The 19,652-nt window shown below is 34.7% G+C and overlaps 1 protein-coding gene across 4 annotated transcripts; it reads left to right on the top strand.

Moving 5' to 3' along the window:
* The first annotated feature begins 1,232 nt into the window (after positions 1–1,232).
* LOC101503946 (phosphoglucan, water dikinase, chloroplastic) lies at positions 1,233–17,363 on the top strand. Of its 4 annotated transcripts, XR_012162698.1 has the most exons (20): positions 1,233–1,593; positions 1,716–2,307; positions 2,637–2,720; positions 2,806–2,937; positions 3,727–3,852; positions 3,947–4,125; positions 8,879–8,963; positions 9,319–9,483; positions 9,586–9,638; positions 10,074–10,282; positions 10,379–10,497; positions 10,898–10,968; positions 11,146–11,263; positions 11,998–12,084; positions 12,160–12,246; positions 12,344–12,420; positions 12,555–12,709; positions 12,865–12,954; positions 15,622–15,733; positions 16,135–17,363. XR_012162698.1 is itself a non-coding variant. In XM_027333337.2 (19 exons), the coding sequence occupies exons 1-18, from the start codon at positions 1,403–1,405 to the stop codon at positions 12,919–12,921; spliced, it is 2,583 nt and encodes an 860-aa protein (XP_027189138.1). In that variant the 5' UTR covers positions 1,234–1,402; the 3' UTR covers positions 12,922–12,954; positions 15,622–15,733. The 4 variants fall into 4 exon arrangements, 2 of the variants coding, with proteins under 2 accessions (XP_027189138.1, XP_004497422.1); XR_012162699.1 differs by lacking the exon at positions 12,865–12,954 and having other exon boundaries at positions 1,234–1,593; XM_027333337.2 differs by lacking the exon at positions 16,135–17,363 and having other exon boundaries at positions 1,234–1,593; positions 12,555–12,705.
* The last annotated feature ends 2,289 nt before the right edge of the window (positions 17,364–19,652 follow it).

Genomic DNA, 19,652 nt, shown 5'->3' with positions numbered 1-19,652 from the left:
AAAAAATAATTTTTTGGATATTGCAAGGATGAAATCCAAATAAATATTTTTCATAGACTAAAACTGAAAACTGTTATATTTACATGGACTAAAAATATATTTAAATATTTGATCAATATTTGTCTTTGTCAATTAACATTTTTGTAACGTCCATTTCACGTTAAGAACCAAAAATAAATTTTAGAGTTTTAGAGAAATATGAAATGTGTTAACACTACCGCACAAGACAAAGTTTCTTATTTTGTTAAATTTATTTTGAAATAGGATGACAAGGAATATTGTCATGTTCAAGTCATTATTTACCACATTTTGAGTTGATATAATATATATATATATTACTTATTAGCAATTTAATTATTATCCTAGCCATACATTATTTCTTCATTTGTATTCTTTGGTATTTGACTAAATTTATGTGTTTTTGATAATCTATTTATCTTTTGATACATAGTATATACAACGATGTCATGTTACTTTAATAGTTTAACTGAATAAAAACATTGACGTTTTCTCTATTTTAGGCTAGTAGATTATGGAGTTGCTCATGATGCTTTTAATTATGTAACGATTTGCGTGTGTTTGCTTAATTATGTGGTTTTCAAATAGTGTGATGACAAAAACATAAGAGACGTAGAGTTATAAGAAGTTTCTTCGATTTTGAAAGGTGGCGTAGCTGATTTTTGCTGATGTTTTTATCACTATGAAAGCATAAGACACAAATGAGTGTATTATTAGATTTTATTATCAAATTTAGTAGATAGATATCTATTTTCAAATGATGTATTTTGAGTTTGGTTACTATAATTTCTATATATATATATATATATATATATATGAGTTTGTATACTCTACGTTTTAAATGAATTTTGTATAAAATTGTGGTTAATATTAAATTTTAGTCATGTATATAAATAGAAGGAGAAATATATATATTTTTAAAAAAATATAATTTTTTAAACTTTTTTTAACCATATTTTTTTTAACCGAAAGAAATGAATATTTTGTTTGACTCCATTTTGTCAAAGGTTTAGAAGTATTAAATCTTCACCATTAATTTTAAATTTTAGGTTCAAAATTTTATATACTCTAAAACAATTAAATATTGTGGAATGTTACTGCGTTTCCTACAGTGTAGTTACCAAAAACCGAATGATAAAGACCCGTAAATTGTACGTCGACATGTATGAAAGAAACGAAGCATGACCCGGCGTTTGCACGGGTTACCACATAAGCTAATTAAAAAGAAAAGAAAATGTTGAGCCGTTGAAACATAATCCACGTGGTAAGAAGACAAAGCAGCTGCTATATTTACTCACTCACTCACTCACTCCCCCCGGAAACCCAATCCATCATTCACCGACGAATTAATCAAGACTTGAGTTGAAGTTGAAGTTGAGTGGGAATGAATTATTCTGTGCGTGTATTGCACTGCCATTCGCACACGGTCGCAATCCATCCTCATCTGAATAAAAATAAGCGGTTAGGATTCCTCCTTCCATCTATCCATCGCCATCAACATCCTCTTCTCCACCGTGATCGTTCCCACACTCTTCCGCTCCTCTCTGCATTCTCCTCCACCCAAACCCAACCTAGGTACCTGTTTTTTCCCTTCATTAATTAGTATTATTATTAGTAGTAGTAGTATGATCATGAATCTTGGTATTCTATTTCCATGTCTAAACCCTGGACCCAATATTGTATCACGCCCTATGCAGGAAAAGTAAGAATAATATCAAGATAGAAAATGTTCATCTGCATGTTCGATTAGATCACCAAGTTCAGTTTGGTGATCATGTTGCCCTTCTAGGTTCAACCAAACAGTTGGGCTCCTGGAAGACTAATGTTCCTTTGAATTGGACACAAAATGGATGGGTATGCGACTTAGATTTCAAAGGGGGTGATCACATTGAGTTTAAATTCCTCATTGTCACCAACGATGGTACTGTAGTTTGGGAGGCTGGACAAAACAGACTCTTAAACTTGCCTGCCGCTGGTCATTTTCAGACAGTTGCCACATGGAACACCACCAACCAGATTATGGAGCTACTCCCTTTAAACGAGCAACAGCAACAACAACAGCAAGACGATAATTTGGAACATATCGAGGACACTGCTGCTTCTTCTTCTCATTCAGAAGCAGGGCCAAGTCCTTTTGTAGGAGAGTGGCAAGGAAAATCTATTTCTTTCATGCGAACTAACGAGCATCAGAGCAATGAAGCAGGACGGACTTGGGACACTTCAGATCTTCAAGGCTTGCCTCTCAAGTTGGTTCAAGGGGATCAAACCGGAAGGAATTGGTGGAGAAAGGTACTCTTACAGATAATGTTGGAAACCACAATAGCATATCATAAAACTAAGCAACCCTCACCCTCATAATATTTTAATTTATTCAACTGATAAATAAATTCTTATAATATAATTTTGCTCGTATTCATTTTATAATTTATTCCTTTATATGCAATCTGAAAAGCTTTCCTTTACTAAGTTTGGAACTTACCTTTCTAAGGTTCTTTCCTGCAGTTTTAAATTTGAATGTCAACTGCAATGCAGCACTTCTGTAAAAATGCCTGTTTGTTTTTCGGTGGTTTTCTTTTTAAATAAACAAATTAACTTTATCTAGATTTTTCAATTTGAAGCTTGACATTGTACGCGATATAGTTGGAAATGTTGAAGGCGAAGATCGATTGGAGGCTCTCATATACTGTTCTATCTATCTGAAGGTCTTTATTTTTATTTTCCTAAATATATTGAATCATCTATGCTCTTCGGATATCAGTATCTGAGCCCTTAGATATTCTTATGCAGTGGATAAACACAGGGCAAATACCATGTTTTGAAGATGGAGGTCACCACCGTCCCAATAGGCATGCTGAGATTTCAAGGCTTATATTTCGTGATTTAGAGCGATATACAAGTCGAAAGGATATATCTCCACAGGTGATTACTTTTTATTTTCAACAGTGACGTTGGACAAACTTTTTGGTTCTCTATTCTGGTTCTGATTGAATTATAGCTATTAGAGCATTAGGAAATATGACTATTTGAGTGTATTTCTGTCATAGATTCAATTGTATTGTAGCCTTACATGTCTGTATATACATACACTACTGCAAGACTGAATTGAGTTGTGGCTTTAACAAATTCTGTTCTCCACTCTTTTTTTTTTCTTCTCTTCTTACCAATGGATTTTGTTATGGGGATAGCTTGATAGTTAGGAAGGGGACATTATTTTGGCCTCATTTCTGGTTGGTGCTATGCATAGATCAAACGCAGTCAGTTTCATATACTGATGTCTTCCTAATCCATTTTTTTTTTGTAACAGTGTTCTGACTTAAATGGAGTGCGATTCTAGCTGTGTACTTTTGAATGTTTGATCTGCATTCTGTGTAAATAATTTAAGAATTGGAAACTAGTTTTAAGTGTTAATGTAATGTTTGTTTGGCAAATGCTAACAAGTGAAAAAATAATTGACTGAAGGAATCGAAAAAAGAAACTTCAATTTGAACAGTATAGTATTTATTATTTAATGTTGCTAGTGCAGTGGGTGTTGCACTTTTCAATTAAATATTTCCATTTCTTCATTTCTTAGCCACTGCCCTACACCAATTCCCATAGGACAGTGGTTAGCAGGACCTTATTTGTTTTCGTTTGCTACCTTTTATCCTTTCTGTCTCATAAAGTTTATGACTTTCTTCCTTGATTTACCATAATTTCACTGATGTACAGGAAGTTCTAGTTATTCGTAAGATTCATCCATGTTTGCCATCTTTCAAGGCAGAATTCACTGCATCTGTTCCTCTGACTCGAATTAGAGATATTGCTCATCGAAATGACATCCCACATGACGTCAAGGTTATTTTCCCAAAAATACATTAAGTATGGAATCTTATTCAGTTCATTGTTAATGATTGGCAAACTGTTTTATATATATTCTTTTGTTTGTCAGTTACAAATTAAGCATACAATACAAAACAAGCTTCATCGCAATGCTGGTCCTGAAGACTTGGTTGCTACAGAAGCTATGCTTGCTAAAATCACAAAGAACCCTGGAGAATATAGTGAAGCTTTTGTAGAGCAGTTCAAGATATTTCATGAAGAACTAAAAGACTTCTTCAATGCTGGCAGGTTAGACGTGAATGTAGATTTGTTTGTAATCAGATGTAAATGTAGATTTGTTTACATTTCTTCTTCCAGTTACTTTCTCTTGTTAATTGTTGATATATGTTATTTTAATTTTATCTTAGGATTTTGTTCTTTTCTCTTAGAAACTTTCTACATGATCCCAGCCCCATCATCTAAATGCACAATTGTGCTGTAAACCAATTGACTGATTATGAACTTTCACTTATTAGTTGACAAGAAAATCTGCATTTTGAAGTAATCATGTATATCCTCAAGTCAGAAAATCCACTTGCTGAGCTTATGTAGTTGTTTTTATTTTTATTTTTTATTTATCTTGGAGGTGTTTGAAGTTATGGGTTTTAGATAAAATAAGGAGAAAAGAAATAATAAAGACTTTTGCATATGATAATGGTAAATGGTGTAATATTATTGATAATGACTTGATACTAACTTGATAATTAACTTGATATAAAAGAGGGATACAAGACTCCTTATCATAAATAAAAAAATAAATAAGGAAATCGAGAAACAAATCATTTTAATAATTAAATAGTATGAAGACTAATCTTAGGAGACATTCTAAGACATTCTCATATTAGAAACTAATCCTATGAGATACTCTAAGAGACTCTTACATAATATCAAAGATATTATATGATATTTTTTTATATTCTAACTCCCTGCTAAGCTAAAGTTTACTAAACTTTAAGTTTGCTACAAATATAGCCTCAAAAACAAAAAATGCAGCCAATTTTCACAATCTGCAGGTGAAGCAAACTGCAATGATATTGAGCCAGACGTTGTCCTTAGCCAGAAATAACCAACTTAAGTGTGGGACATGTCACAAAGTTTTTTGTGGCCGGTGCTGGAGACTCAACCATGACAGTGCCAGACACGAAACCACTTAAACAACCAACTTAAGTGGGACATGTCATATGTGACTGATGCATACAACTCAACCATGATGATGGATGGATGAAGGGACTACCATAGGCTATTGACAGTGTGCTGAGAGCAATTACTAGAGAGTCTGCTATTAGACCAAATTGAGACAAGGAAAACAGTGACTTGGATAGTGTGCTGAGACCAATGACAAGAGAGTCTTCCATTAGATACCAAATTGAGACAAGGAAAAAAGCACACAAGGATAACAGTGACTTGGACAGTTGATCAACAAACAGCTTGTGATAGGAACCCAAATCAAGATGAAATAGAAAAAGAGATTGAAAGTAAAGAAAATGTATTACAAGTGGATTGCTCCTGTAATCCCAGAGCAATGCTCCTCAAAGGAGTTAAGGTTTCTCTCTGCCCAAGCTCAAAGCTGAAAAATTACCCATAAGATTAACTCCTTCCTTTTTCCCTCTCACCCCTCATATACCCCCTTTCATGTGTATTTTCTCTCCCTGTCACTAACTAACTTGGCAACTCAACACTTACCTTTACAATTGGACTTTTCTCTTCATGGGTCCTATCAACTTGGACCTAGCAGTGTGACAAACATATAATCATTTGGTTTGAGATGAGACATAAACAAACCACAAAGATGCACAAAACCTGATCAGAAAGAAATGCAAATAGTAAACCTAAAACAGAATATATGATCAGAAAGGTGTGCACAGACCAAATTCACACACAAACCATTAAGTTGAGCAAAAATAGATTCAAAAACAAATTGTACAAATAAGAGCCACCAAGAACCAATCGGACAGATTCAGGACACACTGACTGGGCAGAAATAGGGTAGGATGGAGGCCAAGAGGGTCTGGAAACCACGGTGAATCGCAGAGGAGAGAAAAAATGGACGCCCAAAAGTGTTGTATATGCTAGTTGATGAATGGAGAGGCTCAAAAGTCAAAACTACGAAACAGTTGTAGATCAGGGACTTAAGTCATGCGACTTTGGCGGTGAGAGAACATTTGAAAAGTTGCTGTAACGAGCTACCACTCGTGACTAAGGCGGAGCACTGCAGCTAGAAGAAACTGCTCTTGCGGGCACATCATTGATCAGTTGTAGCTAAAACTTTAGGGTCTTCTAGATCGGGATGAGCTGTTTCCAATGGCGGGGGTCTCGTAAGAAAACTCGTTATTTAATGTTAAGCGTCCCACGTTGGATGAGATAAAGTATGACAAAGTGTTTATAAGTGGTGGGTAGTCACCCTAAAAGCCAGTTTTGTGGGGTTGTGTTAGTCTCAAACCAAATTCTAAGATGGTATCTGTTAGAATAATAGAAAATATCTTATAATATCTATTATATTATATTAGAGTATCTTGGGTTATTTTCTAAGATCAATTTATAATCATAGAGATATCTTAGAATATCTCTCATTATTATTATGATTTGCTCTTGATTTAAGGTTGAATCTATGTTTCTCTATCTATTAGACCAAATTGAGACAAGGAAAACAGTGACTTGGATAGTGTGCTGAGACCAATGACAAGAGAGTCTTCCATTAGATACCAAATTGAGACAAGGAAAAAAGCACACAAGGATAACAGTGACTTGGACAGTTGATCAACAAACAGCTTGTGATAGGAACCCAAATCAAGATGAAATAGAAAAAGAGATTGAAAGTAAAGAAAATGTATTACAAGTGGATTGCTCCTGTAATCCCAGAGCAATGCTCCTCAAAGGAGTTAAGGTTTCTCTCTGCCCAAGCTCAAAGCTGAAAAATTACCCATAAGATTAACTCCTTCCTTTTTCCCTCTCACCCCTCATATACCCCCTTTCATGTGTATTTTCTCTCCCTGTCACTAACTAACTTGGCAACTCAACACTTACCTTTACAATTGGACTTTTCTCTTCATGGGTCCTATCAACTTGGACCTAGCAGTGTGACAAACATATAATCATTTGGTTTGAGATGAGACATAAACAAACCACAAAGATGCACAAAACCTGATCAGAAAGAAATGCAAATAGTAAACCTAAAACAGAATATATGATCAGAAAGGTGTGCACAGACCAAATTCACACACAAACCATTAAGTTGAGCAAAAATAGATTCAAAAACAAATTGTACAAATAAGAGCCACCAAGAACCAATCGGACAGATTCAGGACACACTGACTGGGCAGAAATAGGGTAGGATGGAGGCCAAGAGGGTCTGGAAACCACGGTGAATCGCAGAGGAGAGAAAAAATGGACGCCCAAAAGTGTTGTATATGCTAGTTGATGAATGGAGAGGCTCAAAAGTCAAAACTACGAAACAGTTGTAGATCAGGGACTTAAGTCATGCGACTTTGGCGGTGAGAGAACATTTGAAAAGTTGCTGTAACGAGCTACCACTCGTGACTAAGGCGGAGCACTGCAGCTAGAAGAAACTGCTCTTGCGGGCACATCATTGATCAGTTGTAGCTAAAACTTTAGGGTCTTCTAGATCGGGATGAGCTGTTTCCAATGGCGGGGGTCTCGTAAGAAAACTCGTTATTTAATGTTAAGCGTCCCACGTTGGATGAGATAAAGTATGACAAAGTGTTTATAAGTGGTGGGTAGTCACCCTAAAAGCCAGTTTTGTGGGGTTGTGTTAGTCTCAAACCAAATTCTAAGATGGTATCTGTTAGAATAATAGAAAATATCTTATAATATCTATTATATTATATTAGAGTATCTTGGGTTATTTTCTAAGATCAATTTATAATCATAGAGATATCTTAGAATATCTCTCATTATTATTATGATTTGCTCTTGATTTAAGGTTGAATCTATGTTTCTCTATAAATAGAGATTAGTATTGAGTCTTTTGTAATCAAGTTAGCATAAAACTATTATCAATAATATTTAAACCTTTATTATTTTCACTCCTTTTATTTAAAATCCCACAATTTCAACAGTATCAAAGTCTATTCAAGAATCATTGGGCCACCTGCTATTGGACCACCCCGGTCACGTCTAGATGTTCAGTTAGACGTGAGGAGTGTGTATTAAAGAGTCCCATATTGGATGAGATAAGGTCTGACAAAGTGTTTATAAGTGGTGGGTAGTCTTCACCCTACAAGTCGGTTTTGTGGGGTTGTGTTAGGTCTAACCCAAATTTTAAGATTAAATTTTCCAGCAGCGGCTGACGGAAGTGGCATCCAATGGCTCGGCGGTGGAGGCGACCAGACATGGTGACATTGTGGAAAGAAGAGACACAACAAAAGTGGTGACTGGTGACTGATTAGTTCAGAATATTTAGGAACTTCACAATGAAGTGACAGGTCAAGTCAGAGAGGGCGATGGTTACCGCTGATACCACGTTGAAGTTACTGAGTTTTAGATAAAGTAAGGAGAAGAGATATTTAGGAGGTAATTTTAGATATTTTAATATTAGAAACTAATCATACTAGATAAACTAAGATACTCTAACCAAATATCAAAGATATTAAAGATATTGAAGGCTTCAAAAAAAAGGGTGGCCAGGTACGTGCATTTGCTCCATTTCAAAGTATAGGGAGTGTCATGCAAGCAACTTTATTTGTGTCTAGGGAGGCTGTTTCCAGATCTAGAATGTGTTAGCTCTGACCACCAATGTCACAAGACGATATATAACCCTCCTTACTGTTGCACCAAGGTTTACCATAGTTTGCAAAGCTTCTAGTAGTCAGGGCAAATAATGTAGCCAACCTTTATTTGTTATGCAACACAATCGGAGTACACTTTTTAGTGAGCAAAGTATACTAAATATCAGGGAGATATCAAATGATTTTGTCATGGAACTAATTAGTTGCTGGAAAATAATCATTTTAATGATTTCACTTGTCAATTTGTTGTTTTGCAGTCTCGCTGAACAGCTAGAATCAATTTATGAATCTATGGATAAAAATGGCATGTCGGCACTTAATTCATTTTTGGAGTGCAAAAAGGTGCATTTGCTTTTTCTGACTCTCTTGTACTTATATTTCTTGATTTAGGATCCCAACTTACTGTCTTCTATCATGCATTATCCTCTCAACCAGTTTGTTTTCTCTTCCTTCTTTTTTGTCTATATACTTCTTCCATGACCTAAAAGTAGCTTCTTAATAATTTATGCTCATCATATTCAGCATGAAATTGGACTATTATGGTTGTTAAGCTATTGCATGGATAAGAACTCATTCCCCTTTCCCTTTTGTCTTGAGTGAGGGATAAGTAATATTGATCCTTTTTATTTGACTGTCGTGCTCAAAGTTGTTCTTATAATGGAATCTACTGATAAGGGAAAACATTGCACTTCTCCAGAATATGGATGCTGCTGCAGAATCAACAGCTTCAGAAGAACAAGGAACTAAACTTTTATTTAAAACCATGGAGTCTTTGAATGCTTTGAGAGATATTATTGTAAAGGGTCTTGAAAGTGGCCTCAGGAATGATGCTCCAGATTCCGCAATAGCTATGCGCCAAAAGGTGAGATTAATTTTATTCAATTATTTAGATAAAGCTCGAGTATGGATAGTAATTTAAAGAATGTTGGAACGTGTTTTGAATCTTGTTTCTTTGGAGTAACAGTGGCGCCTCTGTGAGATTGGGCTTGAGGATTACTCATTTGTTCTTTTGAGCAGGTTCTTGGCTTACCTTTTCCTAATTTACACTTTGAACAATTGTAAGATACTTGGATGTTGAACAACTTTTGTAAAATATATGAAGGGCACATAATTTTGCAGTAGGAATGGAGTTCTTGCTAGCTACTTAAATGATAGGTACAATTAGAATATAATGCATATGTGCTCTTATTGTACGAAGATAAATGTTTATTAGATATTTAGTTTATTTAAAGAATCATAGAAATTATCCAATATGTTAGAAGGGTTTAAACAATCGTTAATGATAGGGATGTAGTGAAGTCAGGCTGCCTAGATGTCACATAGAAAGATGCAGTTTGATTGAATCATGTCGAACTTGATTGATGGAGATATAAAATGTATCCAGCTACATGCCACTTGTAATAACAAGACTTTCTTTTGGTAGAGCATTAACTTTTGAAATCATATAAATAGATTTCTCAATGTGCTTGAAGTTATGGGAGGTGCTGGTTGGCTGGCTGCAAATTTGCAGTCAAAAAATGCAACCTCTTGGAATGATCCACTTGGAGCCCTTATTATTGGAGTCCACCAACTGAAATTATCTAATTGGAAGACAGAAGAATGCGGTGCTATTGAAAATGAGCTTATTGCCTGGAGTATACGAGGCCTTTCAGAAAGTGAAGGTAACTTTTGTAGGTCTTTGGTTGAATTGTTCTGTCTGTTGAATCATCATAGACAGTGTTGGCTATTTTTTTTAAATGTACTCCCTTTTCCCTCAGGAAATGAAGATGGCAAGAAGATTTGGACCTTGAGACTGAAAGCTACTCTTGATAGATCAAAGAGGCTAACAGAGGAATATACTGAAGAACTTCTTAAGATATTCCCTCAAAAAGTGCAGGTTAAATAGTAATATATTATTCAGTTAAAGGCTGGATATTTATTGCCCAGTGCAAAAATTTACTAGACCAATTTAACATAAACTCAAAGTGAAGCCCAAATACAACCAAAACTAGGGTAAACGAAATACAAAAAGTCAGAATATTGAGACAAATTGAATAATTGTAATTTGTGGTCTACCAGGGTCTTGGAAATTTTACACTAGGCCCTTAAATTTTCCTAGCAAATTCGTTTCAAATTTAGGGACCCTTGATGGTAGCGCGTCTTTCATTTCAAACCTGAACAATGTTGGTCCTCTGATACTTACACTGTTAGGTTTTTGAAACCAGGTTCCTGTTCCTTCATGTTATGCATACATCTTGATCTTGAAATAAACAAAGTTGTTACATTAAATGTTGCAGATGCTAGGAAAAGCTCTAGGAGTCCCTGAAAACAGTGTCAGAACATATACAGAAGCGGAGATTCGTGCTGGGTATGACTATGCATTATTCGTAAATTTCATTTATAGGTAGAGGAGATTTATAGGAATTATAGTCTGTACTGTTTTCAACAGTATCTGTGGTTTTTGGTCATGTTTATTCCTACACTTCTGGATTTCATTAGATAAACATAACTGGTTTTTAACTAACTTTTTTACTGTAAATTTTAGTGTAATTTTTCAGGTTTCAAAACTATGTACTCTTCTTCTAAAAGCTGTGAGATGTACGCTTGGTTCTCAAGGTTGGGATGTTATAGTTCCAGGATCTGTTTTAGGAACATTGGTTCAGGTACTGAGTTGTGTTCAGAGAAATTGTGTGCAATGTTATTACAATAGTTACTCTACGTGCGCAATGTATGTGTGAGATCCCATTATAAAAAAAACTTCATTATTGAATTTAATAAAGTGAATAATCCCTTGCTTTGATGTATTAGAATACATCCTCATACTAATATTACTAAGACTGCTGCAAGATGGAGCGTAAATGATAATCATGCTTAACTTGTTATAGATATCATTATGTACTGCAACATTATTATTCTTACCTATCCACAATACTAAAATTCTTTTTAAAAAACTCAGTTACTTTTTGGATCATCTATCAAGCAGAGATTCTAGTCGGCATCAGAAAAACCTATTATATAATGATTATGATCACTATATAGAGTGCCGCACCACAACCTGGTGGTTTTAAAAATATTTAAGAATGTACTGCTTCGCAATTTTATTATTATCAATAATCAAACAAAAGTCACAAATGAATTGGAAGGAGACCAGTGCTGTAAGACAATAATAAAACACAAATTAGACCAAGTCACAAATTTATTAATATCAATAATCAAACAAAAGTCTTTAAGTATGGGAAAGAGAGACATCTTTAGTCCTCTACACAAGCAAAAACTAAATAAAGTAATGACCAAATAGGTAAGATACTAGGAAGAGATTATCCTCACCCAAATGACAACGAAAAAGTCATCCTCACTTTATTATGACTAAATATTAATTTGGATTTCTTTTACCTAGGTTGAAAGAATTGTTCCTGGGTCGTTACCATCACCAGTGGAAGGTCCTATTATCCTCATTGTTAACAAAGCTGATGGTGATGAAGAGGTATATTTATGCTTCATTGAGAGTATATGGAAGTCTTAAATATATCAGTATTTATAAATTTGATTGCGCTGGCAGGTAACAGCTGCTGGGAGGAACATAGTGGGAGCTATACTTAAGCAAGAGTTGCCTCACTTATCTCATCTTGGTGTTAGGGCCAGGCAGGTAAGTCTTATTTCTAAATATCCAATTCCATTTAATGTTTTTGAAGTTTGAACGTATAAATTGTCATTGACATTCATACAGCTATTGTTTATTACAGGAAAAAGTTGTCTTTGTCACTTGTGAAGATGATGAAAAAGTTGCTGAAATACAAAAACTTATTGGGTCATGTGTGAGGTTATTTCCTAGACAATTTCCCATCCATGATTGTTTGTCTTTAAAAATTAAATCAATATTTCTTTCTTCAAATTATTTTGATCTTATTTTATTATGTCTTCTATTTTCTCCTTTCATGCTTTCTAACTTTTCAGGTTGGAAGCATCCGCAGCTGGTGTTAACCTGACGCTGTCCTCTTCAGTTGACTTTGATGGCAATTTTTCTGTTCAAAGCGCTTTTGATAATAGTTTCTCTGGAGTTGAGGTTCCTGCTTTCTCTGCTGGTCGAACCGTCGAATATAGTCAGGTAGGTAATGATAAAATCATTCATTTCAATCTTTTTTGGCTATGTTTCGACTTTTTTTTTTTTGTACTTAGAAATACACTTCTAGTTTGTTGGAAGTGGTGAGATTTAGAATCGAACAATTGGACTAGCATTCTAATGACGTTGATATCTGCATGGTAGAGACAAAAACTTTCTGTCCGTGTGATGAGAAGACAAATGAGGGCTGCGATAAATTAAGGGATAACAGAAATATATTTCCACAAGATGGCTGTGAGTAATATTAATAAGATTGAAAACGCTATTGGTGCACTTCATATAGCTACTTGTGCTATTTCCTAATTAGTAATTATTTTAGTAAATATCTACACTTTCATATTTTACATCAGAATCCGTTTTTGGGTTGATTAATTATTTAACATGCCCCTGATGCATACACAACTAAATAATCTAGAGGTCAATCACTACTGACTCCATTATCATAAATTCATAATTAAACTAACTCATGTGAGGGAGCACTTGAAGAGCGAAAATTGATCGGAAAATAAACTGAATATTATTTCAAAATTATTTGATTTTGTACTATGACACAATTTACATACCTATGATTCTTAGCTTCCCATAGAATCACAGTAGGAATTCCTTTAGTTAATGCAGTTGCCAACTGATAACCTCAAGGAGACATACATTATAAGACCATTATCCAACTCCTCTTCGATAAAGTGCTGGTCTATCTCCATGTTCTTTCCCCCAATAATAGCTTGCTTGTCAAAAAACAACCTCATAGGAGTTTTATATTTTATTTTGAGGTATCTCTCAAACTGTTTGTGCCATAGCTGTAAACTCTGTCTCTACACTCGACTTAGCAACAACATTCTACTTTTTACTTCTGCATGTCAGTAGATTAACACCTAAGGGCGTATGGCTCCTTGAGGTACGGATCATGAATAATCTGCATCTTCCTACGTGTCCATGGATCATTCTCCCCTTCTCTTGAATAATAGACCTCTTCTAGGTAAATTCTGAAAAATTCTACTCATAACTTGTAAATTTCTCTCATGTGACATGAACTAGCTGATCAAACTAACCACATATTTTATCCCTTACTTGGTTTGAGACAAGCCGATAAGGTATATTAGCTTTCCTACATGTTTTTTTTATATGGCCTTCTGCACGGGGAAGCTTTCTTTGTCACTTCCAATTCTAAGGTTCTGCTCAATTGGTACGTCAGTGACTATGCAACCGAATTTATTAGTTTCTATTAAGGAGATCAAGAACTTATTTTCACTGGGAAAAAAGTATATATATTAAATAGTAGACAAACTCAATCCCATTAAATTACTTTTACTTTCCAAGCCTGTAAATTTTAAATCTAGGACCTGTTTCTCTAAATTGTCATCACCAAATATGATTTTCACATCCATATAAACAAGTAGAATAGTGAGTTTACCTTCCTGTGAATGGTTTAGGAAGCCTGTATGATTGCCTTAGCTATGCCTAGATCCCAACACAACACTGTAGCCATAGTAACCTTCCAAATCAAGCGCAGGAAGACTGCTTCAACTCAGATAGGTTTTCAACATGCAGACTTTTTCCTTCCATTAGTAAGTCAAATCCAGGGGGAGACTTTATTCCTCCTCCAAGTCTCCATGTAAGACAACATTTTTTTCATCAAACAGATGTAGTTCTGATTTAAAGTGAGCCGCAAGAGAGAAGAACCCTAATAGTATTTATGATAGCCACTAGAGCAAATCTTTCCTCATAATTATTCCTATTAGTTTTAGTGTACCATTTTGCAATAATCTTTCCTTATATTAATCTAGTGTGCCATCAGTCAGATTCTTTATCATGGTATTCAATGATCTACCATGTCTCGTTCTTCCCCCAATGCATTCATTGCTCAATTCCAGTTCTCTTCCTTGAAGGCTTTGAATACTGATGTTAGGATTCCAATAGAATCAATGGCTATAAAACGTTGATGCTAGAAAGCAATGTGCTTAGAAGAGACAGATTGGTATATGTGGTACTTACCCGAGCTTCTTCTGCAACCTTTTTGCAACAAGTACACCAATGATCTTTGTAACAAGGCGTTAACGAAGGCTTCAATTTTAATTTAGTTCATCCATGTGTCACTTTGCCTAGACGTCTATGAGAAGTCTTTGTCGCTCCTTATTTGTGCTTCATTGTTTGTGTTGGTGATCACTTCCTAGTTCCTACACCAATCAACACCCAGGTGTTACATCCACTAGGCTATCTTTTTTCTAGTTGCTCCCAAGACAACACTGTATTAGGAGAAGTTCAACTCTAATACCTCTTCTAATGAATGGACTGCATTTTGAACTAACGATTGTCCCCACAAACCAATATAGGTCTTATCAACGATCACACTGTTTTAAGAAAACTTCTCAGGAGGTCACCAAGCCAATAATTTCTTCAAGTCAAGCATACCTAACTTCAGATTTCTTGAATATACGGAAAAAAATGCAACTTGCTGATATATTTTACTGTCTCATATGTGCACAATTTCGAAATCTCTCAACTGAACAGTCTCATACTTGCACAATTTTAGGAAAACTCTCATTTCGATATGAATTTGGTTCATTTATGTGTTCCTGTGCTTAGAAGCCTTTCAAGAGCCACTTCTTGTCAATGCCTCATCATTTGCACCAGTAATCATTCCTTAGTTCTCAGGTGTCACATTAGGAATCTTGTTAGGTTAGTATTTCTATTGGACTAGGCATGCACAATTAGTACTACACTAGTACTTGACCTAATTATTAGTATACATAGATAATAATCTTTTGTATTATAACATGTCATCGATATAATCTCATAATATTCAGAGTAATGGTTTTTGTATGCAGATTGTTTATTCAATAGTTCTTACTTTAATTCTCCTTACTAAGGGCCTTAACTGAACAATAACTGTATTCATATCAGGGTGCTTCTTCTGCTGGAGTTATCTTGCTTCCTGATGCTGAGACACAGACTTCCGGTGCAAAGGCTGCTGCATGCGGTCTCTTGTCATCATTGTCTGCAGCTTCTGATAAAGGTAAGATTTAATAAAAGCAATATGCGCTGAATCAATCTTTTGTATTATAACATGTCATAGAATCAATCTCACAGACTTAGAGCGAGTATCCTCAAATCCAATAACGCCCTTCTACATTTTTCTAATGATAAACTATGTATTATTTCAAACATCCCTTTTAGCTTTTTTTGGTTTAACAACACTCATAACGAAAAAGGTTCCAGCTCAAGAATTTTGTTTCAAAACTATCTATATCAAGACTTTAACCTCAGAAATTTTTACTCAAATAATAGCTGTAGTCTTTTCATTCATATGTTTTTTTTTCTTGAGCTGAAACAATGTTTTGAACCTCTTTATAGAATTGAACGACAATAATGTATTCTTGCAAACTAAATTTCTAAAATCTAATATTTGAATGGCAGTTTACAGCGATCAGGGAGTGCCTGCTTCTTTTCGAGTTCCTTCTGGGGCAGTTTTACCATTTGGATCCATGGAATTAGAGCTAGAGAAAAGAAATTCCACTGAAACATTCAAGTCTATATTGGATAAGATAGAAACAGCAAAACTGGAGGGTGGTGAACTTGACGGTCTATGCCATCAACTCCAGGAACTGATTTCTTCCTTGAAGCCATCAAAAGACGTCATTGAAAGCATTGGAAGAATGTTTCCAAGTAATGCATGTTTAATTGTTCGGTCCAGTGCCAATGTGGAGGACTTGGCTGGAATGTCAGCTGCTGGACTTTACGATTCAATACCCAATGTGAGTCCTTCCAATCCAACAGTCTTTGGAGATGCCATTAGCCGAGTGTGGGCTTCACTGTACACACGGAGGGCGGTGTTGAGCCGCCGAGCTGCAGGCGTGCCTCAGAAGGAAGCTTCAATGGCAATTCTAATCCAAGAAATGCTATCACCGGATTTATCATTTGTACTACATACTATGAGCCCTACAAACCAGGATAACAATTATGTGGAGGCTGAGATTGCTTCTGGCCTTGGTGAAACACTGGCTTCTGGAACCAGGGGTACACCATGGCGTATATCATGTGGAAAATTTGATGGGCTTGTGCAAACACTGGCTTTTGCGAACTTCAGCGAGGAATTGCTTGTGCTTGGTGCAGGGCCTGCGGATGGGGAGGTTATCCATTTGACTGTGGATTACAGCAAGAAACCACTGACAGTTGACCCAGTTTTCCGTCAACAACTTGGTCAACGCCTTTGTGCAGTTGGGTTTTTCCTCGAGAGAAAATTCGGTTGCCCACAGGACGTGGAAGGATGTCTTGTTGGAAAAGACATTTATATTGTTCAGACAAGGCCCCAACCCCAGTAGAAATATGAATGAATGCTTAAGCCATATCAATCAATATTTATTTATGACGTATGAACTTAGTCGGGGAAAATTTCTGTATGATAGGACGCTTTGATATGTGACTTTGTGGTTTTTTAAGTTGAGATAAGCCGTCACGGCCTCAGCTTGTATCTTGCTGCTAAAAATAATTCTCTAGGAACAATCACATAAGTAATACTAGTGGCGCGAATTTCTCAAGGCCGATAGGGGTCACGGTCTCTTCATATTTTTTTTTATAAATAATTATGATAGGTTACTAAAATAACAGTGATAAACTTACTAAATTATTTCTAGTTTTTTGAGTCATTTTATTTGGCATAGTCTCTATTCCTTTTAGTCTATCTATTCTCTTAATTGTCTCCTGCTACTCTTTTCTACCTGATTTTCCCTCTCTTCTTCTCTCTCTTCTGTAGTCCCTGACTTTCTCTCATCTTCCTCTCTCAGACTTTCGTTGCGGTCGTCGACTAACCTCTACATGATGTCTTTCCACGTCTTGTTTTTCCCTCTCAGCCCCTTCTCTACGGCTTTCGTGTGACACGTCTCTCTTCCACATCTATATATTCTCCATTGTCTGTAGTGTCGTCGCTGCCTATCTCTCTCAGCTTCTTTTTCATTTTGCAGTCACAATGGTCAGCTGACAGCGTCGCCTCTTGATGTTGGTCTTCATATTATCTCAATTTGTTTTTTTTATATTTTTTAGGTTCTAACTCTTTTCCTTTACCAGCTGTATGCTAATTGTGAATTGTTTTAGTTTAAGATTGTGAATTAGTAGTAGTGTGTGAATTGTATTTGTGATTTGTGAACGGTTTTAGTGTGAAAATTAAAATTATAAACTTTAGGGTGTAAATTGTTTACTGTTTTTTTTTTTTATTAGTGTAGTGTAGATGTGGAATTGTGAATTTGTGAAAGTGTTTTATTTTGTGAATGTGTTTATAACCTTGGTAATTGTGAATTATTGTTTGTCTGAATGTGTTGGGTAAGTAATTTATGTATTTTATTAGGAGTGATATACTGTTTAAATATAAGAAAATTTATATATTTTTTAAGAAGAAAATTTTTGACAATGATGAAAATTATTAAACGGATACATTTCATTTGATTGAAGTGTGAAATTTCTGCATATTCGCAAAAATCGGTCAATAATATCCAAATCGGATGAATCGGCCCAGACCGGCTTACTAATGGGATGCCCTAATACATTACAAAATTTCCCTTTAGCCAATGATCTAATTAGAGGAATAATTGAAACTATTATATCTAGTTTTTTTCTAACAATTTTGATTAGAAATGTATTTTGCAGCATGTGACTCTGTACCACTGAACGATTTAGCCGCACATTTGAAAAATAGCCTAAAAGCTGAAATGAATGTTGGGATAATTGGTTTATATTAATCGTTCCTGGTTGAGACCAAACATAAAAAAAACATTGCCATAAATGGAGAAAATAATGTTTCCGTTTATTCATCAAAAGAGGCGCATTCCTTGAAGCCAGAATGGATTTTCCTTGATATCTAACATAATGAATGAGAGGATCCTTGAAGAATTTTAAAGTATATGGAAAATCCTTAGCAAAAACTTCTACAAGATGTTCTCTTTTTGCATAAAAAAAAATTCGCTCAAAAAAAACGCTAAAAGATTTTAATCGTAAATGAGAGGATTTATTACGTAGAAAAAGGAAGATAGATTCATATTCCCATACATAAAAATTATAGAGGAACAAGAATAATCTTGGATTACTTTTTGAAAAAGTATAAATCGATTTTTTGGTAGTAATAAAACTATTCTAATTACAAAAATTATAAACAAACAACCGTAATAAATGAAAAAAATGGGCATCTTTCACCCAATATCGAAGGATTTGAACTAAGATTTTCAGATGGATAGGATAGGGTATTCTTATATCTGACACATAATTTAAATATGTAAATCTATCCTCCAAAAAGAGAAAAATGGAATGAGTTGATGCAAATTTTTATAAGATTTTATAATTTCTGACTCCTTTAAGGAAGAGCCAAATTGTAGGAAAAATGGGATTTTCACGACGATGGCAAAACCCTCTGATATTATGATATTATTTGAGAATTAAAATTCTTATTATATCTCCAAAATGGATTTTTGTTAGAATCATTAGCCGAAATGATCAAATGATTTTGTTGATACATTCGACTAATTAAACGTTTTACAATTAGTAAACTATATTTACTGTCATAACCTAAATTTTCCACAAAACTAGATCTTTTAAAATTTTGACCATAAGCAAGTCCATAAAATTTTCACAATTAGTAAAAATTTGTGTGAATTGTGAAAATTATAAAATATTGTGAATTAAAGCTCTAACTTTCCCAACTCGTCAACTATGCATGAATTGTATTAAATTCTAAAAAAAAATGACTTTTATGAATTTTAATTATAATATTTTAGTTAATATTTATCGCCCCTTCAATATTTTGGATAAAGTCTCCCACTATTTTTTATTTATTTATACTCTTTTGACAAAAACCAATCAACATACTTGAGAAATATATATTAAAATATCCTACTTTTATGTAATAGGAAGTCTATCTAGAGGATGCGATCATCTATTACTTTTTAATT

Source organism: Cicer arietinum, chromosome 4 (assembly GCF_000331145.2).
Source record: "Cicer arietinum cultivar CDC Frontier isolate Library 1 chromosome 4, Cicar.CDCFrontier_v2.0, whole genome shotgun sequence".
In the NCBI taxonomy this organism is placed as follows: Eukaryota; Viridiplantae; Streptophyta; class Magnoliopsida; order Fabales; family Fabaceae; genus Cicer; species Cicer arietinum.
The sequence above is the reverse complement of the archived record's forward strand: the minus strand, read 5'-3'. Positions and strand labels throughout refer to the sequence as shown.